The sequence below is a fragment of the Syngnathus scovelli genome, chromosome 9 (genome assembly GCF_024217435.2).
Source record: "Syngnathus scovelli strain Florida chromosome 9, RoL_Ssco_1.2, whole genome shotgun sequence".
Taxonomy (NCBI): Eukaryota; Metazoa; Chordata; class Actinopteri; order Syngnathiformes; family Syngnathidae; genus Syngnathus; species Syngnathus scovelli.
The window spans coordinates 4,763,134-4,788,362 of record NC_090855.1 but is presented as its reverse complement, the minus strand read 5'-3'; the positions used below and the strand labels follow the sequence as shown (position 1 = coordinate 4,788,362).

The 25,229-nt window shown below is 41.6% G+C and overlaps 4 protein-coding genes across 6 annotated transcripts in view; 1 reads left to right on the top strand and 3 right to left on the bottom strand.

The window, feature by feature from the left end:
- The window catches only part of si:dkey-79d12.4 (uncharacterized), a 15,387-nt gene extending 3,877 nt beyond the window's left edge, over window positions 1–11,510 (top strand). Inside the window, exons 1-2 of one of the 3 annotated variants that reach the window (XM_049731227.2) lie at window positions 7,412–7,608; window positions 8,071–11,510. In XM_049731227.2, coding sequence (XP_049587184.1) covers window positions 8,192–10,519 — 2,328 coding nt within the window. In that variant the 5' untranslated portion in view covers window positions 7,412–7,608; window positions 8,071–8,191 and the 3' untranslated portion in view covers window positions 10,520–11,510. Of the gene's footprint in view, window positions 1–7,411; window positions 7,609–7,654; window positions 7,789–8,070 lie in introns of those variants that run through there. The other 2 variants (XM_049731229.2, XM_049731228.2) reach the window with 2 other exon arrangements.
- LOC125975592 (urokinase plasminogen activator surface receptor) lies at window positions 1,014–2,874 on the bottom strand. The gene is made up of 5 exons (XM_049731357.2): window positions 2,798–2,874; window positions 2,589–2,708; window positions 1,615–1,761; window positions 1,422–1,532; window positions 1,014–1,357 (listed from the first exon to the last, which is right to left on the bottom strand). Exons 1-5 carry the CDS (start codon window positions 2,838–2,840, stop codon window positions 1,161–1,163), a joined length of 618 nt encoding a protein of 205 aa, XP_049587314.1. The 5' UTR covers window positions 2,841–2,874; the 3' UTR covers window positions 1,014–1,160.
- On the bottom strand, window positions 2,982–7,291 carry smg9 (SMG9 nonsense mediated mRNA decay factor). The gene is made up of 13 exons (XM_049731277.2): window positions 6,815–7,291; window positions 6,660–6,734; window positions 6,261–6,492; window positions 6,084–6,181; window positions 5,898–6,010; window positions 5,393–5,504; window positions 5,228–5,323; window positions 5,053–5,138; window positions 4,537–4,643; window positions 4,351–4,458; window positions 4,131–4,256; window positions 3,915–4,062; window positions 2,982–3,790 (listed from the first exon to the last, which is right to left on the bottom strand). Exons 1-13 carry the CDS (start codon window positions 6,959–6,961, stop codon window positions 3,712–3,714), a joined length of 1,527 nt encoding a protein of 508 aa, XP_049587234.1. The 5' UTR covers window positions 6,962–7,291; the 3' UTR covers window positions 2,982–3,711.
- Window positions 10,915–25,229, bottom strand: kcnn4 (potassium intermediate/small conductance calcium-activated channel, subfamily N, member 4). Its single transcript, XM_049731275.2, has 9 exons — window positions 24,652–25,229; window positions 20,760–20,855; window positions 19,223–19,659; window positions 18,720–18,855; window positions 16,618–16,728; window positions 13,340–13,461; window positions 13,075–13,144; window positions 12,364–12,530; window positions 10,915–11,886 (listed from the first exon to the last, which is right to left on the bottom strand). The coding sequence occupies exons 1-9, from the start codon at window positions 25,036–25,038 to the stop codon at window positions 11,883–11,885; spliced, it is 1,530 nt and encodes a 509-aa protein (XP_049587232.1). The 5' UTR covers window positions 25,039–25,229; the 3' UTR covers window positions 10,915–11,882.

The window sequence follows — 25,229 nt, the reverse complement described above, 5'->3', positions numbered from 1 at the left end:
TAAAATCAAACAACAACAATCTTTTTAGGCCTCATTTCCTGGCAAAACTCATCGGTGGTCTTGCGGATTGGAGCAAATCACGGATCTCCAACAAAAGCAGGGTTCAGCATTCCGTTCCCATTTGGATGACCAACGGCTTGCTCCTGCAGAGTTAGGTGGACGTAATGAACACTCTCTGTCAAATGGAGTTTGTTCATGGAGCGACTTTGCTTTCGTTTGACGCTCCAGAGATCTTCTTCACACTTGGTCAAGAAATCCTCCAGCTTGACTGTGTCCTCTTTGGGCCGTCCCCAAGATAATCTCCTTGGATTTGGGGTGATGAAGCTGGAGGATGCCAGGTTACCCATCACAGGAAAGGTGGTAGCTTTGAATAAAAAAAGATTAAACACCTATTAGGACAAACATCAGCACATTCGACAGCTGCATGTTAAACCGAGTCGGATTACCAGATGAGGTCCTTCGTCTTGACGTTCCGACGCTGAACGTGAAGTTGCTTCCCTTCCCATTTCAAAGTCTGCTATTAATAGATCGAGGGTGGCTAGGATTTATCATGGCAGGAACAATACAGGTTGATCACTGCTTGATTGATGACTCTGCATAGTCAATTTTAATCTCTAACATAATCAATCAGTCACTCCAACAGGAACACACAATCACTTTTAAAGAGGGAATGTCGGTTTTGCTTTGTATGTAAAAACTTGCTCTCAGGCAAGGTGGGTCATTTGCAGTTCAGCCACAAAGTGATTCATCAATTTCAGTGTATCTCTGCATATGTGTGGTTTGGCAGGTTTATTCATGGAAAGGACTGTTGAGTTATTTTAAAAGTGTTAAAATTGTTAAGATTTCCTCGTATATGATGCATCAGGTCCCCTAATGTCATGTTGAGGCCACTAAAATGTTCCTAGGATAGGGTATACATTTTTTTTTTTTTTTTATGAAGCTGAAATGTAAAAAGGGCTTTCTTATTTGAGTCCACAAGGGGGCGCAAATTCCACATTGAAATGCCATTGATGTATTACACAATGGGAAACAATTTCCCCAAGCTTTTTATTAATTGATTTTTTGCGACTCTCATATTGCTAACAGGAAGTACAATGATTGAAAAAATAATTGTCGCTCTACATAAAGAATGGCTGAGTTGTAAAAAGATTGCCAACAATTTAAGGCCATGTAATCAAAGACAGCATTGGCGCTACCAAAATCAGGAATCCAGCTCTTGGTCTGTTGCTGTTGTTACAGTAGTCGCCCTCACAGCAGCTGATTTGAGTCCCAATGAAATCTTGCAGTTGTTCCGTACTGGTGCACATTTGCTTGGAGGCGCAGCCCTTCATGGTTGTTTTCTGGCCCTTCAAGTCCACTGAGAAACAAAGTCTTGTGGGCATCAAGGAGTCATATTTTGGGGAGTTATGTAGGATCGTTACCTATCGTCGAGATGCAGTGGGACTCATTGCTTTGACATTCCACAGTGCCATTGCACTGTAGGTCATTGCAAGTGAAGCATTTTCTACCATTGGGTCTGCTCTTGCTGTAGTCTGGAAGAGAAAATCATCTGTGGCGTAACTTCAATCCAAGAATCCTGGCACCAAGTCAAAAAAGCAATAGCAAATGTGTTACCCGGTGCAGGGAGGCTGTTACACAGGTCAGTAGTGCAACACTCGTTGTTGAGAACAGTCCTGGTTAAACCAAAATTGACCGAGGCTTGTGCACATTGGTCAGCGAAGCTGCAGCTTTTCCCATTGATGTCTGCAATAACCGACTCGCCTGCAAAAAATATCTACAAGTCATGCAGCCAAGAGAAACACTACAGAATGAAGAGAATATACATTTGGAAATAAATTACCGTAATTTCCGGACTATAAGCCGCGACTTTTTTCCAAAATTTTGAACCCTGCGGCTTATAGTCAGGTGCGGCTTATATAAGATTTTTTTTGTGATTTTTGTGATGACTTGATCACTTTTATACACTCGTAAAAAGGCTGTGGACCACTGTTGTGCGGTATCTTGAAGAAAAAAAACAACAAAAATACTATTTTGAAACACTACTATGGCTGCTGCTTATTTTGGCTGTGTTGCTTGTGACTATTATGAGCTTTAGTAGGAATGCACGCTAGGTGACCTGCGTCAAAGGGCTCTAAACCCTTTCTCTTAGAGATTACACAAAGCAGTGGACCATCTGCATTGTATTAAAACCCAATCAATCAGCATTTAAATTCAATTCTTCTGACATTTTGCTCACCAAAAACAAGTTGTAATGAATGTGAACTTTTAATGCATTTTATTCAGAAAGTTACCTTGAACCCTGAGCCTTAAATGGCGGCGAGGCGTATTTATGGATTTTTACGGCTTTCTGTGTACTGTCTTTCTTTGTAAAAAACTCATGTGCACGTGCGGCTTATAGTCCGGTGCGGCTTATGTAAGAAAAAAACTAAAATATCCCTGAATTTTAGCTGGTGCGGCTTATAGTCCGGTGCGGCTTATAGTCCGGAAATTACGGTATTACAATTTCATGATAACAAATTTAAAATCAGATTTTAGAACTCCTGATACTGTTTAGGCCGACTGCATAACACACAAAACATGCGCGGTACCTGCATACACGATTATTTTGAGTGCACTACAATGAGTCGCCAGTGGAGGGCACTCTTCTGTTGCGTCGATGCAAGTAGGTGAGCTTCCTGCAGCGCACTGATAACACCTCAGTGTCGAGGCTTTGGAAAGAAATTAAATTATGACTTTAGTTTTTGTCATAAATGGATTATTGATTATCTTAAACACACACAAGAACGCAAAAACTTGCCTTTAGGAAGGAGTAAAATCCCGAGGAGCAGCAGGTGATGCATTGTGTGACGGCAAGTGACTTTTCATTAGATCCTCCCTTCTTTATATAGTCATCTTCTAGAAGGAGTGTCTTATCCTTCGACCACTCCCATCATTCCGCCTCTTCTTTTGGTAAAAAAAAAAAAAAAAATGATGCACATGCGTCGTCACACAACTTTTTATTTTTTACTAACCTGGGTGACAATAATAGATCTAATCACTAAAGATGTTTCGTTCCACTAGGAGTTGGTTGTGTTGCAAGCAGAGAAAACAAAAGTAATAAGATGTTCTAGGCCGTTTTAGAGCCACAACGTTTTCTTTAACGCCATTATCATGTCACAACGATGTTGATGTTGAAGAGCAAGACTACAATTCCAGCATCCGGCCTTGTGGTCAGTGGAAATATAAATCTTGTTCCTCTTTTGAATCTACAACCTCACACGTCTCGCCCGCAACAAACGGAAATTAAACTCTGCATTTCCTGTATGCCAATGAGAAGAGAATGCGTCTCAAATTTTAATCAGAAGAGTATTGTAGTTATTGACAAAAGTGAAATTTTATTTCAACATTACATGAATGAAAGACTTTTTTTTTATATTATGAGAAAAGCTTTGGCTAAAGCGCCGTCACAGGGTTCAATAACGGACGTTTCATCATGCGTAGACATGTCCGTCCTGCTTTTCTTTCCCACCCATGTGGTGCGGGGCGTAACTCCCACCGCTCCGCTGCACTTCATTTCCCAGAGAAAGAAGATACAGGCCAGGTAGTCTGACAGGGCGTTCCAAACGGTTCACGTTCCCAGGTGATGTCCTCCTTAGCCTCCTTTTTTTTCCCCCTCTGCAAACTTTTCCAAGCCATGTCGCTGGGGCCTTCTAGAAAAGCATTAGGATGATTCTAGCCCAGCAAGCGGCTGTATTCGGAGAGGGCGGAGGATTTTTTGACACCATCCCAGATTCGAGCCGCGTAGTGAAACCTGTAAAAATTGGAATGTAAGGAAAAACATGCATTTTCTGCTGAATAAAAAAATAAATGGTCTAGTGATTTAAAATATGAAATGGTCAAATTTCCTACAAGACGTGCAGCAGTTGTTTACACACCAGTTCTTTTCAGTGAGGATGGTGTGTGACAGTTGACAGCGGGGCATGGCCAATATTTGGCTGCGCAGTTTGGAGATCATGGTGGAGAAGGAAGGGTGTCCCTTGTAACCCGGGAGCAAGGAGAAGAGGGGATACGTCAGAGTGGACCCTAAACAAAACACAATCGAGAGTTAAAGACATGAAAGTTGAGCTGAGCCTCTTTCATTTTTGCCTCACCTGCTTTTGTGAGATTATCCTCGCCGTCCATGTCCTGCATGGGTAGGAGGAACATGTTGACTTCGGGCGTCATATAGTTCTGACCCAGGCCAGGGAAAATATTGCAGTCCAACATGGACAGTGAACCTTAAAAAATATTACATGAGATTTGCAGTAATTCTGGTATATATTTTGCTTCATGTTGACAAAACACTAATATGAAAAGAGACGAAGAACATACCTTTGTATTTGAGGTGAGAATGGGCCATTAATTTGTCCACCACCATATGCATGTCCTTCAGATTTCTCGGACAGAAGTCCTCACGCCTGCTCTTGTTCTGGAGGAACACTAGAAGCGGGACGGGGAGCTTTGTGAATTAAAACTATTTTGAAAAGGTAGCTGGACAAGTAAGTAAACAAGTCCCACCTATATGCGGATAGTACTCTGCGCCGTCCTCACCGCCGGACGAGCCCGTGCTGTCATGGTTTGCAGATGGCGTGGAAGGTTTCAACATTTCGGCCGTTTGGAGAAACCTGAAAGCCCAAAAATGACCACTTATAGATTTTGATTTTTAATAGTGGTGGAAAATCTGCCGAGCATGAAATTGCAGATGGAATCTTCTAAAATACTCAAAATAATTCCCCATCATGGGAAACCTTAGTGGGTAATAGCATAGCCTAGAAAGTAAATAAGACACATCTGATGTTGTACACTAAGTTCTCAACAAGCCCGGAATTGTCCTCACATCTTCCTTTAGACCAACTGTGAGAACAACATAACTGAGCTTATGAAAGGAGCAGAAGACAAATATCCTGTCACAGTACAAGAAGAAATGCCCAACATTCCAGGCAGGAGGTTTGGATGTCTCCTTGTGCCACTATGCACGTTTATTTTTTTATTTTTTTTTACACACACAGTGGTATCGGATAAACAAGTACCCACCTGTAGAGGTTTAAGTCGGTAAACCAGTCTTGAACCACAATGACGACATGGCACACTGTAAACAGGAAGGAGGCAATCTGAAGAGACTGTAACAGAGGAAGTTATCATGTTAATTCAGAATTGCCTTATTGTCTTCAGGTACGGATTATATTTTTAACAATGGCTAGTCTCTAACCTGCATCTCCACATATGTGTAAGGCAGATTGTATTCCGGGGGCAACTTGCGATCGTTGTTGATGAGGTGGTCCAGAATAGCGGGGCTGAGAACTGGCTGAAGGAACAAAACAAAAGAGAAAAATGGAACTTGTCACACTCCAAAGTTCATGACTTTGATTCCCACCTGAGTGTCCAAGAAGATGATCCTCTCCTGGGTGATGAAGAAGTCAATTCCTGTGCTCTGGTTTCCACCTCGCTCCTTCATCTCTTGAGTTTGGGCTCGGAATACGTAACCCCTGGGTTCAAAAATATACTTTTTTTTTTTAACTTAAAAATACATTGCCAACATCCCTTTTTTCCCCCTCTCATACGCTTTCTACAAATAAATTGAAGGCTGTAGTGTGAGAAAATGTTTAATCCAGTGGCATTGTGCCAATTGGGCAATTGGAAACCTTGTGGCACCAATCTCACCTGGGAAACTAGAAACTAGTCTGGCTGAGTTCTTTTGTTTACATTTTGAAAAACCCACGCCCATGCACAGATGGACGTTTCAAATGTTATATGAATGTCCTGAGTCCAAATAAGAAATAAAAAGAGCTGGATGTATTTACTATAAACTGTAAATACGCAAACTCAGGATTTTTAGCAACCAAACAGATGACATATGTACATTTTGTGGTCTTCTTTACCTTTGGTCTTCTTCGGGGGCATTGGCTGATAGCAGAGACATGACAGTGGATTTTCCTGTTCCCTGCAGGCCAATGACTCCAACCACCAACATATCAGTTTGGTCCCGCAGGTACTGCATAACGATAGGCAGCATATAAATTATTGATGCTTAGGCATGAAAAGAAAAGTAGTAGTGATGATTTCACCTCCATGGCACTGTCACACCAGTTCATCTGCTCATCCACCAGCTTGATGCTGTGCTTCATCTTCTCTGGTGGGATGAGTTTAGATTGGCCAACCAAAGCTGCAATCAGATCAGTTTACGTTGAATTCATTTGTGAATTTTATCTGCAATTTACAGAGTGAACTGATTGATAACTTACGGTCCACAGCGCTGCTTGCCGATGCACTCATTCCTCGGTTTTGAATCTGGTAGACGGGCTGGGTGGGTCTTTGGCCTTCCCTCTCCACTTTCGAGGGCCCGGGACCGGAAGGCTGGGTTGTTGCTTCTGGAGGAGTTGGCGGCTTCACTGTGTCATCCCGAGCCTTCATGAGCATGATTGGCTTATCAAGGACTGGAGCGCCGCTCACAGACGTATTTTGTAACGGCTTGGCCTACAGCAATACACAAAGACCATGTTGGATTTTGGACTAGTAAATTCTGCATACGGATAAGTTACTGCAGTACTTGTTGTCTTTCATTTGGTTATTTTACAATCAGGGCATCACTGATACTATAGAGTAATGTATTTGTGATAAAGATTTAGGAATAACTAGAATACCCTCTCCCCAGGGGGCTTCGCTAGAATGATGGGGGTCTTCTGAATTAGAGGAGCTGGGGGTTCCTCACTTCCGTCCTGGAAAAACAAAAAGACAATCACATGTTACAGCAGTGAAGGTGAAAGCCAGAATAATCGACGTTACTCTTAAGCGTTACCCTTCGTTCTCGTGGTTGGTAATCGCGATCCCGACTGGGACCGGATAGGTTCTGACATGCCGGTCCAATGTCCCGATCACCACGACGTCGTCTTCTCCGACGTCCTGCTCCATACATACCAGGTTGACTGTGGCCTGATTCTGACATGTTTGCCACACACTTATTGCTAATCACTTATAACATTGACAGTTGTTGTAATATCCAATTTTCCACAGGGCTAGCTAGCGCCACTTGATTTAGCCTGAAGAGAGATCAAGACATTCTGCTTGCCTAAAATGCGATCACAATATTAAAAAATCGTTGCTCCTAATACATTGAAGTTGATGGGGAGATATTCTGTAAAACAAAAAAATACGCGCCAGTCAATAAAAACAAACTACGCTAACGTGCTATTGGTGAGTTTGAGATTAAACCAATGTTAACCGTTGGGAACGAAAGTGTCCCCGATTATCTTTCACAAAGAATCTCCGCCCGCTTGGTACGCTCTAGTTTGACACATCAAACGCACACGTGTCTAATAAATGTTGATGTTAAGAAACATATCAGAACATCGATAGTTCCGACGCAAATTAACAATTTAACGGCAGTGTTTGAATTAAACGAGACATTATATATATTCTCTTTAATCTTTTAATCATTTAATTCGTTTTGCTTAATTTTACACGCTTTAAAAGCTTCGTTGATTTCTGATATTGTACCAACACGGTGCATTCTGGGAACGGAAATAGACCGCGTTATTCTTCCGCTTTGAAGTTTCTCATCATTCGTTTATCGCTGTCTTCAAATAAAGCGACGTAAGGATTTTGTCTTTCTTTTATATTGTTATATATGTTAGCGTTATAGAAGCACGAACATTTGCCAATTGCTCGTCTCGGCCATAATCCTACATAGATTCCCAGACCGTACAGGTTATTTAGCTAGCTGTGAGTTGAGTTATTTACAATCGTTATGGAATCATTCGAACCATGTCTGCGGTACGGTTATATATCATTTGTTTATACCTCACTATCTTACAAATTAGAATGTCACGTTTAATCATATGATTGTCGTTTTTTGTAAGAATACCAAGGCAATTGTGCTTGGCTTCGTCTATTTACTGGCAAAGAGATGTGCTTTTCGCTGTAATCTTGTCATCAATGTTAAGACTCGTTATCAAACGAGCCATAACCGTTTTACTTTTCTTTCTTTAATTAATTCCGACACATAGTCTTTTTCATGACCGTTGAAAAACGTTTAATGCAATGCTCTGCTTTCAGATTATCCCTGGGTTGCTTTCGTCTGAAGACCTGAGCAGCGATAAAAGTGATGAGGTCGAACAAGCGCAATGGCAGTCCGGTCAGTGACCAGTGAAATGCGGTAAATGTTTCCACAAAATTGATGTCCCACCACACCAGCCACAACATCATTGCCACTTGCCACATCTGCAACACCACCTTCCAACGCATGTCGGCGCTTTCTTCACACTTGGACAATGTAGACAGTCCGACAGTGTGCTGGAATTGCTCTCAGTCTTTTAGTAATGTGTGGGAGCTTAACAAGCATGAGGAGCAGTGCTTGAGCTCAGCGGACGAACGTAGTGACCTCGCGTCGGACGTGGAGCTGCGGTTGAGCCCGAGCCCGGGGACATCTGGAAACAGCGTGGACTATGAACTGAGAAGACCGCTTGACTCTGATGACGTGAGCACGGATGAGTCAACAAAGGGTTCTTCTGATGAAGATAGTGAGTTTGACGCCAAAGCGGCTCAACTTGATCTCAGTGACACAGAATCAGATGAGGAATCAAACTCAAGCACGATGAATCCCGCTAATTTTGCACATATTGCCAGTCGTGGCAACCTTACACTCCCTGCTAACACAAACGGCATCTGCAAAGACTGTGGCCGAGGCCCCTTCAGTTCCATCAAGCTACATCTGCGCTACTGCACTGGCTACCCGGGGAGATTATTTCAGTGCTCTTGTTGCATGGCTTTCTTTCCCAGTCAGGAGGCTCTCAAGGAGCACCGCATCGTCTTATACTCCTGTGAAGTTTGCGGTCAGGTGTTCAATAAGTGGGTCTCGCAGCATCAGCACCAGCCTTCCAACAAAGCCCGTCTGAGGGTGGTTTCCTTCTGCCCCGACTCAATGCCCAAAACGTGCACCATATGCAAGTCGTTTTTTCTCAATGAAAAGTTCTTTTTGGCCCACGTCACCCGAGTTCACACGTCAGTGGTCAGCACTAAGTTGTGCATCATCAACAAACCGTCGGGCTTGACTCACAATAAATTGCCGGCTAATGTGGCCACAAAGTTAATTCCCAAGTCTGTCATCAAGACCGAGCAGGACAATGAGTTCTCGGTTAATGCGGCCGCAAAGATTCCGCCCAATCCGTTCATCAAGACCGAGCAGGACGATGGGTTGTCGGCTAATGCGGCCGCAAAGATTCCGCCCAATCCTGTCATCAAGACCGAGGAGGACGATGGGTTGTCGGCTAATGCGGCCGCAAAGATTACACCCAATCCTGTCATCAAGACCGAGCAGGACGATGGATTGTCGGCTAACGCGGTTGTAAAGATTACTCCCAAGCCTGTCATCAAGACCGAGCAGGACGATTGGTTTTCGGCTAATGCGGCCGCAAAGATTACGCCCAAGCCTGTCATCAAGACCGAGCAGGAGGATGGGTTTTTGGCTAATGTGGCTGCAGAGATCACGCCCAAGCCTGTCATCAAGACCGAGCAGGACGATAGGTTTTTGGCTAATGTGGCTGCAGAGATCACGCCCAAGCCTGTCATCAAGACCGAGCAGGACGATAGGTTTTTGGCTAATGTGGCCGCAGAGATTACGCCCAAGCCTGTCATCAAGACCGAGCAGGACGATAGGTTTTTGGCTAATGCGGCCGCAGAGATTACGCCCAAGACTGTCATCAAGACCGAGCAGGACGATATGTTTTTGGCTAATGTGGCCGCAGAGATTACGCCCAAGACTGTCATCAAGACCGAGCAGGACGATATGTTTTTGGCTAATGTGGCCGCAGAGATTACGCCCAAGACTGTCATCGAGACTGAGCAGGACGATGGGTTTTTGGCTAATGTGGCCGCAGAGATTACGCCCAAGACTGTCATGAAGACCGAGCAGGACGATGGGTTTTGGGCTAATGTGGCCACAGAGATTACGCCCAAGCCTGTCATCAAGACTGAGCAGGTCTTGAATGAACATCCCCTTTCAGACCATACGTATTGTTATTCGGAGGAGTTGGGGACAAAGCGCCCTGATTTAGCATGCTCAGCTCCACTACCCACCATCGTGGCCTTGTTGAAGAATCAAAGGCAGGTCTTGACAAAGCGAACAAACACAAGAGCGCAGCGCACCTGCCGACAGTGCGGCACCGTTTTACGGCAGCCCTACCTTGCCGTTAGCCACCGCTACCTCCACCGGGGCAGCCGCTCGCACCGGTGCCAGTGCGGCCGGGCCTTCAAGCACCGTCTGCACCTCCTGCGCCACCGGGTGCAGCACGCCGAGGCCGAAAGTTACATCTGCGTCAACTGCGGAAACACATTCACCGGAGCGAGACTCTTAGCCGAGCACCTGAGAGGAAATACGTGGAAAACCAAAAAATGCCAGCCAAAGTGCAATATGCCCCTTGCATGCATCTGTGGACATTTCTTTTATAGAGCATCTGCCTACATATGGCATCAAATGAAAAACGATGTGAAAAGCAGGAATTTGTAAATGACAATCAGGACGTCTTACACAAAAAATTGGGACAAGTGAAATAAACTTGTCACAATTTTTTGTAACGTATTAGTGATGAAGCTCATCCCGCACATGACAACTTTCAATTCCAAAATGTCCCAGGCAGATTTAATGACGTGCAAATTTCAATTTATTTTGAAAACAGCAGAGTACAAGAAATGTCACTTATTTCAGGAATACATGAAAAAAAGTCTCCAGTTTATCCTCCCTTTGTCCAGTTGTGTGAGATTTGCAAAGTACTTGTCTTCCAATGAGATATTTGGTTTTGGATTGATTGTTTGAATGGAAGATGTACAGTGAACCTCCGTTATTAGAGCAGGGGGAAAGAAAAAAACTCTTCTTTGCCATGAATAGAGAAAGTCTGCGACTAATTCCTCCCCCTGCAATTTTTCTTTATTTTTCTATAATGGAAGAGAGATGCCACAACGTGGTAGCATTAATATGGACAAATTGTCATGGCAAACTAAGCTGGCCATTAGTCACTGCATTATGAGAGGAAAAAGAAAAGCTTTCAGTTTCACTTTTGACAGCTCACAAGATGCATTCAACATCGGCCAACATAACAGGACATCTCAAATGTGGCTAATAAAACAGTTTCCCTTAATGCACAAAAACATTAAATAGCCAAAGTTCTCAGCAAATAGCAAGGTAGATTCCAAAGAAATTTGCAAATTTGAGAATGTTGATTGCAAATGTTCAGGGGTTCACTGTATGTCAAATATTGTGTGGTTCAATTTCTCAACTGTGTTTTGATGATTTAGGATTTTTTGAATGAACTCAATGGCGACGTAATCACTGCTGTACGCAATCTACTTAATGTCCGCTAGAGGGAGCTCTTCGTCCATCTTGTACCCCGTTGTCAATTCCTCACACAAACTAGGGCTTCATCCCATCGTGACCGTCTTACATTTGAGATGAACATGCTAAGATGTTAAACGATTTAAAATAAACTTGTCTTTGAATGCAACACTTCATTTTGACTTCTGCAAAGCTTTCATAAAAGTGAAGACGAACACCAATTAGTTTAAAATAAATAAGGCACGGATGAGTCCAATAAAAAAAAGCCTTTAAATAATGGTGTATTCTAATAATAATACAGAGCAAGTCTAGAAGCTTGACAGTGTAGATTGGAAAGCTCTGAATGAGTTCTTCCGTAGTCATGATTGGTGAAGAATGCCCGAAACTGGGCCTGAAGATGACCTCTGAGGTGCTTGCGCCGCTCCTCCAAAACGGTTGAAGCATGTAGAAGTAGCTCTGCACAGGTGGAGATGATCATTTCTTCCTCTTGTCGGCATTGTCGGACAAAAAGTTCGTTTCTGAAATGTGGACGGTGGTCGTGTCACCTGGAAAGGAAACATCTGGTCACATCATGACACACAAAAATTTCCTAAATAGAGGCATAAAACTGTTCAATGCCAAACCCAGTTGAAGTTTACCGTCATACAGAACAAAGAGAAATGTGTCTATAAAAAAATCCATACAAATATGCCTTCCATTAGCTTAATGCTAACACTTTTAAGCTACAGCTATCGGAACATAAATGACGCGTCAACAACAACGTAACATTTCTTTATCGAAAAATGACAAAGTGAGTGACTCCGTAGTTATGAAAGTCTTCATTTGTGTCTTCGTGACTATATCATGCTGCTTATATACGTTTTTGTATAGTATCGATAATTTCAACATGAGAGTGCTATAATGAGGTGAGGTAATCCTCGATACCAAACGCACGGCTCGACACGATGCCCCCTTCTCGGCCGTCTTGTGCCACATTGCTGATCTGCACAGCATCAGCTGCGACTGTTGTGAGCTTTGTTTACCTGATCTCCTGGTTGCGGTGACGTAGGACCTGAGACAGAAGCTTTGAGGTTTCTTGGAAGCAGCGACTCAACTCTTCGAGTTTCTGCTCCATGGACAGGATACGCTGCTCCAGTTCCCGATACGAATTATTCCAATTGGCGCTGAGGTCGCACATGATCATCTGCATCTGGTCAAAAGGTTTAAATCCCATAAAATGTCTAAAAAAAAACCTCTCGTGTTGAACGCAAGTGTGAGCTAGCCCTCGATGTTAGCATTTTTTACATCTGCTGATTGGTTAGTCTGTACAAACTTTACAGCCAAAAAACAAAACTCGTATGAATAAACCTAAGTAACCTAAGAATGTCTTACTTTTGTCCAAAATCTTTCACGATTCCTGCTGCAGGAAGAATGACGTACATGTTCCGCTAACTAAAAATTTGTTGTGAAAACGAAGCAATAAGTGTGTGCACCTGCAAGGAAACAAGGCTGTTTTTTTCCCCCAAAAAACTAATCAGTCATATCGGCGCTTCTTGTCGGAAAACTTTGTTCCTCATGGAAAGCTTTCTTCTTCAATGGCCGGATTCCCAACTGACGTTTTCAATAAATATTTTAATTACTCTGAACACCCACTGACAGACCTAAACATACTCATTGTTTTGGGAAAATTCTGCCGTCATTTTTTCCATTTGGTCAAGTCTAGCAATGAAATTAATAAAATATCTATCGTTTACCTTTGGGAGGTCCACCATCTCACTGACGTAATCGCGCAATTTTCTCTGTTTGAGCCGTAAGTGACGAAACCTGCAGAGAAAAGTTGGAATCTTTCAATGTCTTTTTATTTTTGCATATTTTGTGTCAAAAGTATAATTCCTTGTGTTTACATTTAAGAACCGTAGAGTTGAGTTTCTACACGACTTACAGTGAAATAGTCAAAGTCATTTATGTGAAGTACAAGTGCACAGGTTACGCATCCTGCCTGTAGCTGTCGTAACATACACTCTGATGGCCTCCAGAAGACATCGCTGGTGGCGTCGGTGTTCTCCTCGAGTTCTTTTGGTCAAGTTAGCTCGGTGCAGCAACCAGCACTCGCGCAGCACGTTTGCAGCAGCGTGGCGGATCTGCTCAACAAGTGTAGAGAAAAGATGGAATCGATTATCAAAGATTATCAAAGATTTTTTGAGACTCGAGTAAAGGCTAGGTGACCAATGTTGGTCCTGTTTTGACCATCTGCTTTAGTTGGAAGCAGAAGTCAATTTGTTGAAGCTCAGTTTGTGCCAAAGTAGCAGATGTTTGAAGATTTCTAATTATTGTAACATGTATGCTAATATCTGTTCGCATTACACGTTAGCTTCAGGCTAATATTAGCATACAATGTGAAAATTCTAATTCTATTTAAACATTGTGGTCTTTAATATGTTGTATACAATTCTCATTTTATGTGTCAGTTTTATAGTAAACTAGGAGTGACCAATAAACAGTTAGTTGCGGAGTCACCCGAAATTCTTTGCAAGCAAAACCGTACAAACTCCAATACATTTAAGTGTGCTTTAAATAGTCAACATTTATTTTAAGTGTGCAAGAATATAAAACGTTTTATACATGTAAAATTACAGTGCTGAAAACGTTTTTAAATGCCTACAGATGCCACAAGGTGGGACCAAAGCACTACTTTAGTCTAAATCAAGCTCCTCAACTTTCTTTAACAAAGTTCATTGGCACCAAGATACCACACGATAAAAAGCTAAGCGAACTTTATTGCTTTGGTCTCAGCAAAAACCGGCCAAGTTTTTCACTAAATATTGGTGGATCGATTCAAATTGAAATAATATTTATATATATATACCTGCTATTTGAATCCACCAACACAGAACAAATTTGCTGGGGTTCCCTGAGTGCAGGAACCAAATAAAAATAGCGCAATCTGCTGAAACCAAAACAAACCTGTTGCCCCTGCTTCTCCTTACGCAACGTTGCCACCTCTTGCATCGCATTTTGCAGCTTTTGTCTTTGAACCTATTCATGTGTGCTTTTGTCTTCCTGCCCAATCATGACTGCCCTGTGATGATGTCACGCCGGCCCCATGCGAGAGTTATTAATAGATTCTTGTCAGTGTCCGCATCCAGGTGTCTTCCCTTGTTCCCATCAGTGTAAATCTGGACTCGAAGGATGCACGCACACACACAAGGACCAAAACAATCAGTGAGCAATGTGTAAAGATGCACCTTGTGACAGGATGCAGCCACACTGGAAGGGAGGAAATGGTTGTATCCTCCAAAACAGTGCACACAGCACCACTGGGCACCAGTTTGCTAGGAACACCGCGTATGAGTCACAATTTACCAAAGAAATCATTTCAATGAGGCCTAACAAGCTTTCGGACAGTATTTCTTTGTAACGCTTTATTAGACGCCTCCCTTTTTCAGAATTTTAAGCAAATACTGAATAAATCCTGTTCAGTCCTGCGTAACACCTCTCGCAAGACACAGTTGTGTTTCCTTCGCCATTATCTCGTGTCTCACGTTTTGCGGCTTCCTTGCATCACAAAGCTTTATATTTCTTAATCGAATTAATTGCTGTGGATTATTTATTATATCACGGGATTTTGAAATCCAGTAAAACCTCTAGTATGGTGGTTCCAACTTTGCGGTTCCATTATTTTGTATATTTCTTTGTAGCCTCATTGCATTTCTAAATTGCATCTATTCTAGGTGTAATTCTATTCATGGCCGCTAGATGGTAATACATAATTTACTCTGAGATGAAAAATTTGAACGAAGAAGAGTTATAACCCTAAAGTCATCCCGTATCTTAGCTTTATAATTTATTTCTATTCCATGCGCATGATTATTGATGTATATAGGATGAGTTATTTGTTTTATTTTTTATTTACTGAACTGTAAAAACAGAAGGATCATTGCGATGTTACACTGACTGCACTGTCCAATATTTTTCTATTCCTCTCACTCAATAAATTATATGTTTCAATGTATATTTAGAGAAACCTAAGCGTATGAATGCTATAAAAACATGCAAGGTTATTTTTATAACTCAGATTTCACTTATTGCAAGGCTGATCTGGAATGGTTGGGAGGGGGTTACTTGAATTATTCACCATATGGAGCCATTTGACATCTGAAGAGAGTAAAATAAACACCAGCACATATTCCCACATGACATAGTTTAGCTAATTAACAGCCAAACGCTCATTCACTCATTCTCATGTCACTTAACAAGGCAGCTCCTAAGTGGACAAAATAATACCTGCACTTCGTATTCACATCTTGTTGGTATAACAGATAAAGCTTTAAAATATAAAGTACACAAATCATAAAACTAATATGCTTGCTACTTTGCTAATCTGAGTGGTCAGAATTATAACACTCAAGATAAACCAGGAATTACTGAAAAAGTGATAACTCGTAGCTTTAACTAAATTTAATTCACAGTATGTGAATTTATAATATGTTGTCATTATGTGAACAACAGAAGCCTCTGCAGAATGCATTTGTTGGTCCCCACCATTTGAGGGCTGCAATTATATACACACACACAAGCACACACACATGCATACCATTTCCTGCCAATCACTGCCACCGTCCTGAACTGACACAAGTTCCTTTCCGGACTAAAGATGATTTCCTCTGTTTGACGCCTTGAGAAGGCTGTAAAAAGGTTGGCCGGGTTAAAAATAAATATGAAAAGGCCTACAAACCAAAACATGAACATGACACGTGGAAATTGGTCAAGTTTGCCCTTCTTCCACCATGCTGACCAAAGCGTTGAGGTGAGCGATCAATCAAAAATAACTAATTTGGAAATACTGTTATGTAAATCTGAATATATATTATTACAAGAAATAATAAAAACTATTTACAGTGCACAGTGCTTGATAAATACATTTGACATTTTTTCTCCCCGGGCATCCAGCGTCATGAAGTGAAATTTCTGACTCATTTCCTTATTTTATACCCAAGTTTGATGCTTTTCTCAGAAATTAATTCAACCACTGAAACCTTTTACATACTCAGGAATTCGAGTAAATAACTATAAAATACATTGACTCACACACAAACTATTACAAATAAATATAGAAGCACATTTACAATCTTTTATAGCTCAGCCTCACACAAGACTATAACAACTCCACTTGCACAATTTTCCCTTAGCTTATTAAAAAGCAATTTTGACTAATGGCGTTTTGGAAATATCAAAATGTGTTATGTATAAGTAAATGAATGCCAGGTGCATTACAAATGTGTTTTTCTAGCTCTTACCCCTTTTGAGATCTGGATGTCCAGCATGAAAAAGTGCACATGCTTCTCTCCTTTATTCAACGCCAGCTTCTTGGTTACCACGGCGACCAGCATGGCGGTACAGGCTACACCCTGAAAAGCCACACAAACACACAAAAACTGTCCATCATGCACACAAAATGTAATCAACTTTCTGCTTGTACCACCAACAAATATTTAGACCCTGGCGATATATTCCTTTTGGCGGAAAAATAAAATAGGTCAATGTCGCTCTTAATACTTTTAGTTTTGTCCATTAAATCAAAATTGTATTGACGCATAAGCTAGGGTTCAAAAGTTAAACACAAGGCTGTGTGGCACAGCTATAATAGTTCTGGTTTCCTCTGAGAATAGTTGGCTGCTTTTGCCGGGCAGCGGACGACAGAATGATTAAGATGGATCCCAAAACAAAAATACACACACTGTAACACAAACACACACATCACAGAAAACACACACTGAAAACACTGCTGGAAATTCCGTCTCCACCACAAATAATAACAAAAGCACATGTTACCTTTTTTTTTTTTTTTTCTCTTCAGCTTGCATCAGAAAGAGAGGGACAAAGGAAAAGGTAAGAGAGCATTGAATTTGATTGACATACACTATTTGGACAAAAGTCATGTGACAGTGAAACAAGATTATCTATTTGTGGATTTTTTTTTAGGGGGTGGGGTCTTTTTGTGCTAAGTCAATATTTCTTTGACCCTATGAGATGGCATCTTGATGCTAAAGAACTATGTTGATGTGAGATGAAGAGATTCATTTCGACAAAAGTAGTCCTTTGCTGCCATCTTGTGGCATCCATAGGCAATTATAACGCATTGTTACTCATGGATTTTCACTTGTCACGGTAGGGTTCCGTCCCAATCCCTCGCGAATAGTTCACTGTATTTTAAATAAGGTCCTTAGCAATAAAAATCGGAAAGCTGTTTTGTTTTCGATTTAAAATGATGCCCCAATTGTGTGAGGAACAGCATAACCAAGTATGTGCCAAAATTTTACTGTCCATGCCAAACAGTTTATTCCACTGTTGCTATTGACTGCTGTTTATTGTTTAGCAATGTTTTCTTGTAACGTGGTCCAGAGCACCAGCAGTGCGAGGAAGGACCATACACAGCGACAACAGGCTCACACTCCGTTTTTGAATCTCGGCTTTGTCCATTCTGTGCGGGGTTTTCATCTTCGCCACGTACTTGTGTGGGTTTTCCCCAAGTACTGCAACTTCCTGTAACGTTCTAAAATTTAGGCTCTGTATCAAACGTGTCGCAAGTCCGGTTTTATTTTTTGTTTGAACAATGAGTCTCGATTCTTTTGTCCACATAGTGTACATAGAAAAGCCCCAAAGAATGTTTTTGTGTTTGTCATGTTTTGCGGCTTATCTGAATTTCGTCTTTTTGATTCCACATGCCCGGCTGGTTTGCTCTTGTTTTATTTTCATTTTTGAGCACTTCCTGTTCTTTGCTCCACCTTTTTCGCCACTGACATAAAAACCTCATGTTGCTGTTTGAAAAAATCCGAGGTGATGCATCTTTCAGGTGCGCATAGCGCTCTGGCGGCTAGCTCCCACCCAAAACGTCCGTTGGGAAATGGACATTTATCTTCCCGAGTGGTGGGCACAGGTTGGCACACCCTCGTTGTAGTGCTGCCAAAAGCAATAAAACAACCCTAAAAATGGATAGGATGGAAAGTTTTGCCTTATAAAGGGTGCTTATAAAAAGCTGATGGGGAAATAGAAATGGTTTTCCATTTTCCTTCCCACATTGGGAGAGACACTAATCTGCTCTCACACATTGTCACTCGTCACTTGTTATACTCTCACACGCGCTCCCTTTTTTAACACCTGTCTGTCACAACACGGACTGCTTTCTGAACAGAAAAAGCAAGCAAGGCAGGAGAGATAAACATTTTTGCACATGATGCAGTCTCAGGAAACAGAACAGCAGCGGAACACCTTGTATGGTTTTTCCCTTATCAACTTGGTGTCCGCTTAAAGAAAAAAAAAAAAAGAAGCCTCGCTCAGAGCGAGATAAAGCATCCCTGAGGCCACAACACGTGCAGTGAACGAAAGCGGAGAGAGTTACCATGACTCCGGTGAAGAGACACACCGACTTGCCACAGCGTGTGTTGGGCGCTACGTCACCGTAGCCCACCGTCAGGAAGGTGATGGCGATGAGCCACAAGGCCGTTTCCATGTGATCTGTTGAACCTGCAGTCTGCCTGCAGTGGAATGGAATCAACATTGAGAAACCTCTTCATTTTCTTTTTTTTTAAATTAAAGCCCACCATAAATTAGCATTTTGTTGCTTATATTTATTCCCACACAATTACACTAAAAATGAGCAATGACTAAAAATGAGGCATCAATGCTATTTCATCTATGAAAAAAAATGCAGATAATGTCCAGCAGTGTCTTGCTAATAAAGCGAGACAAATAAAAAGGAATATAACCCAGATTATTGATTATTCGTCATGAAAATTGAACCAGTCTTTGTATTCCATCATTTCCTCTGTTGCGGTATGTGATTTAGCAAAATCAGATCAGTCCATGAGTATTGATTAGGATATAAGTGTTTTTTTTTTTTACCTCTCACACAGAGTAAGCATCCAGGACGCTGTGAGCCAGAAGAAGAGAATAAAAACCAGCAGGGTGCGAGCCGGATACTTGTTCATCAGCACCTTGAGTACGAAGCGGAAGGTAAAGTTGATATTGTTGAGTGAGCCGATGCTCCTGTAGGAGGCGCTCAGCAACACTTTGCTGTGCAACAGGACGGCCCGGTGCACCAGGTACAGGCGCAGGAACATCAGCACCGACAGCAGCAGCTCCAAATCGGCGAGGGTCGTATTGTGATGGTTGGAGTCGCACAGTGGAGGTGAGAAAGACGAGTTGCCGTGGAGGCCCATCTCCCAGTATGTGCCGACGGGATGGATGGCACAGGCTAATAACTCGAGCGTGATCAGGAAAATCCTGTGGCTGGTCATGGCAATGCGCCAGTCCACCTGGTTTTGATCGATAATGAAGAGCTGGAAGATATTGTGAATTTATTATATTTTCATACATTTATAAACTGGAATCATTTTAAAAATGAAGGCAATGTAGAGAATTAAATTCAGTAAGGACTGGTGAGATTTAATGCAAAAATGTGTCATGACAAATACAGTGACAAAAGGTTGAAAAAAAATTATATATTTTAAAAAAAATCAATATTTCAGGACACAATTTTTGCAAAAATTTGACAATAAAAACAAAACGCAACACAGCAATATATTTTATATAATAATCCCCATAAATGTAGTTAATGTTCGCCGCTTACACTAATCTAAAACGAACGTTAATGTACTAGATGTGATGAGATTGCTAACAATAAAAGACTAGCAAAACATGACAAGAAGTAAACACTATGCGTGTGTTAGCTTCTCCTTATCTCTTCCCAGCATGCGCGGACCCCTCCTTGTATCGCACACAGCGTCTAACTGCATTTAAAAGCACTTCAGGTAAGAGTGCAACAGCAACTAGAGAAGCAGTAGCGGGCTATACATTTAATCCCTGCGTTTTTAATGCACCTCTGAATACCATTTGTCTTAATATCATGTGATAATTACAGAAATTACCAAATACAAATATAGCGGTAGCATCTGTAGTAGTCGTCTAAAATCAACACATTTAAATAAAATATTTAAGAGACTGAGAGGAATCGCTTCGATTGGCCGGGGATCAGGTCAGCTGTGTTCACTCCCACTAGGGCGCAAACTCCCATTTTATGACCCAAGTGACATGTATGCTGTAATTGTGCGAGGGTGTTTATTGTGTTTAATCTCAGCCAAATCCCTTTAGTTCAAACACAGCGGCTATGTGGATTGGAAACACGTTGTATTCGAAAATAATGTGTATGCTTATGTGGACAACCAAGGACTTCTATTCTAAAATGTATAAATTTATCCAAAAGAGGCTGAGTAATTGCTGTTGAGGCTACCATCAGTGGAGTGAGACCTCCAACATTTGCTCTCGACGTCAAAGAAAATTGTTTTGGACATTTATTGGCATGTTGTAGAAAAAAAATGGGAGGCAGGATCATGATGAGCACACAAATCAAAAGAGTACTATTGGAAACAGACAAACTCACCCTGATGTCCTTGTAATGGAAAGCGATGATGAAGATGAGGAGACAGCCAGTGGACAAGCTGATGGAACAGTTGATGATTAAGGCAATGTCGGTGCCCTAGATAAAAAAAAAAAAAAAACATTGCGAGGAAGTAAATGATTTAAATTTAGTCGATTCGTGATTCAATTATTAAGTCTAGAATGTTACGATTACAAAGATTAGATAACTAAATCACCTTATAGAGAATTGTAACCAAAGTCCACACACTCATGGCTGACAACAAGGCACTCTATTCTAATATTCTGGAATTTAAATTAGATTTTTACGTGCATTTGACATCATTAGTTGTATTTGACTTTTATTTATACTGATGCCTAAAGAACTCTACTGCACCTTCTTCTCATAAGGTCTTTTGTTGAAAAGTCTCAAAGCATCCATTGCAAGGTCAGTGGAAGTTTTGACGCACACAAATGTGACTTACATTTCGAAAGTTAATGACAAACATTCAAGATGGAGGAAAGTTGAGCGTGTAGGTGGTATGATGTGACGCCCCTGCTGGCATCCCCCGTGTTTTTCCTCCCGTTTTTTTCTGCACTAGCGTCCACACCGTGTCTGTATTCCGTCAGGGTTCTAATTAGCAGACCCCACAAAAAAGGCTCAACATTTCACCACATTCCATAACAGAGAGTTCAACGGCACGTTTCCTGCCAGCTTTCTAAAAGTGTTTTTGTAATGTTTTCCTGTTGGAAATACTCATCGCAAGCCCGAGGAGTTTAATTTTGGGTTAACCTTCGCACAGATTGTTTCTCACAGTCTTGGATGAGACATCAGCAGCAGGTTGGCCCGTCTCCCCTTGGGAAATTGCGTGAGGAAAACGTAATGAAAATCCAATGCAAAGCTTTTGCTCTGGTTTGTTAGTAATGTAATAAATAAATAGAAGCCAAAGTAAGACACGTGCACCTGATTTGGGGATTGTATGGTTAATTCATACAGGAAATAAGTAACAATTCAATATAATCATTTTTTTTGTATGTACACTTATAATATTATTGAGTCCGCATCAATATCTCCTATTAATAAGGTAAAATTATTATCATGGTAATTTGTAGGGATTGGATCTGTTTTTGCAACAAGTAGCGAAGGGCGTCTTATTTTAAATGACATGTCCAATCAAGTGAATGCAGTACTTGACTGCAACCAGCAGAGGCACTGTTGATTTGTGTTGGCTGATGGCTGAAGAATCAGGCGTACTTAACATTTCTTCATCCTGTTAAAAGAGCTGTACATCCTTTTATTTGGGCACTTGTCATCGTTAGAGTCGTGCGTGGCTGGATACGCCCTTGACTGGCCAATCAGAGGGGTGCAAAAATACAAATAAGCTTTACACTCCCATTGACACGTTAGAGTATTCAATCAACGGATGTTTTTAGAACGTGGAGGGAAACCAAGCAATCCGAGATTCAAACCTTGAACCTAATTCAGAGGCAAACGTTTGAAACACTTTCACTGTGCTGTCCCCTAATAAAAATTAAATCAGAAAGGTCATAATTAATTGGGTAATCTAAAGTGCCTAGCAAGCTCAAAACCTGCCTTTAGAGGCCAAGTGCGAAGCCCCGCCTCCAACCTGTATTGACTTCCAGACTACCATGCAAACACTCACATTATACACTAAATGACGCGGAAAGTTCTGAGGTTAATCTAGCTGCAGGGAGAAGAGGCCAAATGTGGAAAAATCCTCCCAAAATAGCCTCTTTTCGTGCATAACCATTCAGGCTCGGGCTTAAAATATAACTTTTGTACGCTGCCATTAAATTTGATGGGCCCTCCACTTTCACTACCCTCGGCAGCATTAATGCACTGGAGTGGTTTTCAAAACAAAAGCCAATTAGACTGCAATCAATGCTGGATTACTTGGCCAGCATGGAGATTCTGCATGACTAATAGCTTTCAAAGATGAGGAATACAGACATGCGGGGGACAAAGCAAACCTTTTAAAAGACTATACTGTACATTCGTTAGCCGGAATTACGACGTCAGCATTTTCCGTCTTTTTTTTCCCCTTTTAAATATTTTCAACAAATCCGCTTTGTGAGGATATTTAACTGTTTTAAGAAAAACACCTGACACTGTCTCCTCCCGCCCTCACTTCAATGACTTGTGGGTCAATTTATCAATGACTCCCGGTGGTCTAATGTTTTTGCTTCGTGCATGGGAACTTTTTCCATCCGTTGATTGTGAAAGCCTGCCTTTGTTATCCCCTGCGATCTGCATATTAATGTCGTGAGCTTGTGTGTCTGGAAGTGGACCGGCTAATCAGTGAGCAGTTCAAAGACTCTGTGTAGGTTTGGCAGGGTTTGTGCTGTGAAAGTTGTTATGACGACAGACAGCAAAGTGGGTGGTTTTGTGCAAAGGGTACGGTAATTTGAAAAAAACATGCATCATGATTCAACATTACGATTTACACAGATCTGGTCGGCTGGATCGGGTCGGCACGTTTTGCATTGTTATGCAAAATTAGTGATTGGTTGTGATTTGCAGATCAAAGAAGATAGAAAAGGGATCCATTAAGACATTCCAGCAAACACGATCTCATTCAGTCTAGGGAAATTATGTGCTGTCATTGTTAATAATCCAATAATCCAGGCTTTCTCATCATGGACAGTCAGATTAAAATAATACAATAAATTAAGATAAAATAAATCTTGAATGCACATCAGCATTTTAGGACAGAATTTTTAGGGTTTAATTGTTGATTATGTTATTTCTCAATGCATTTCAGTGGCTGTCATTTATACATGAATTTTGACTATCAATGGGTTGGGCCAGTCTCAAACACATAGTAAATTCACAATTTCTTCAAAACAAACCGATCCGATCAGTTCTCAGTATTTTTAACCTCACGGGGTGGGTGATCGTTTTTTTTTTTTTTTTTTTTTTTTACTTCCGGCTTGCTCAATCATGATTCAATGTTTTTACAGCAAAGCTAAAGAGCCAACACATACTGCACCACTCTTTTGCTGGTATTGATATTTTAACGTTAATGGAGGATTACTGTAGGTCATATATCATTGTGTTATTATCTCTTAAGAGCATCTGGCTTTGCCGGCATAGCCAACGATGAGATAAAGTCCGTTTCACGTGAAGGCATTTCTAGATTAGCCACAGTCCTTCTGCCTGGCTGGCTGCTTTTCAAATAAATACCTTAACACAATACAAATCCCTACAAAGAGACTATATCAGAAAAACTCTTGCGGCATTAAAAGGATTACAAAGCCATATTGCATAACTAAGAAGCAAACTGGACAGGTGAAAGGAAAAAGACAAAAACAATAAACAGTAGCAGGTGGTGGGCACCTCCCAGTGTCAACAAGACAAGAGGGAAGCCTCTCAAACTACTCTGGACTCTGTTGAGCTTTTTCTTTGGCTTTGCGCCATCACATAAGTCGAAATAAGATCAGGGGATGCTTTGAGAATAATTGTCAATTTGTTTTGTCTATGTGAAGCCCTTTGAGACTGCTTGTGATTTAGGGCTATATAAATAAACTTGACTTGACTTGACTTGACTTGACTTGACTTGACTTGACTTGACTTGAAAGAAACGCCGGGCCGTAATGGGACAAGAAATTAGAAGAGTAAAAAGTATATATATAAACTACCATTCATAGGAATACAAATCATTAGATATACAGTACGGGCTTTTGTACGTAATTGAACGTATATACTTTTTAATTGAGTACCTTTTTACGTCACTCTGCACTTAAAGTAGATTGTCATAGTTTTTTTTCCCCCCATAATATGTTCTTACCTACATTTTCAAGCAATAGTTTTGTTTGATGCTTTATCCAAAATGTAATCTTTAGTAAACGCATGCCAGTTGAAATAGAAAAATAAAAATGCAGGTCGGTGCACGTACCGGTTTGTAGACGAAAGGACACATCTCGGTATGGAGGATCATGAGCAATATTCCGAGCAGAGCTGCGGCCAAAGCCAGCGCGCACAGCCGCTTCTTGTCCTCCAACAAGAACTTTCTGTCGCGCAGCCTGTACAGGTCGTCTCCCTCCATTTGAGTCGCCCTCTTGCCGGAGAGAGACACGGGCACGGCCACCTCCGCTGAGTCCCCGCCGTTTCTATGCACCAAGCCGTCGTAGTTCCCACAATCCGCCTTGGAGTTGGCGTGCAAGGCGCGCTTGGTCATCTCCATCTCCAGAGCGCATACGAGGCGGCCCTGGTGCCTCTCGTCGCTCCCCGGTGATCGGGATCTTTCCCTCGCGTGTCCGGTCCCCTCCTGGCCTCCGGACATAATGTCAGGTGTACACGGCCCTCGTCTCGTTTCACGTACATGGAAGCCGCTAATTGTGGAAGTACTCTTAACTCCCTTTAGAAAAAGAGGCGCGGCACTGATGCTATTAGCGCCCACCGTTGTATGCCTGGCAGTCCGCGCGTACGCGTTATCTTATCATATTTGCATGTGTGCGCGCAGCATATGCTGCG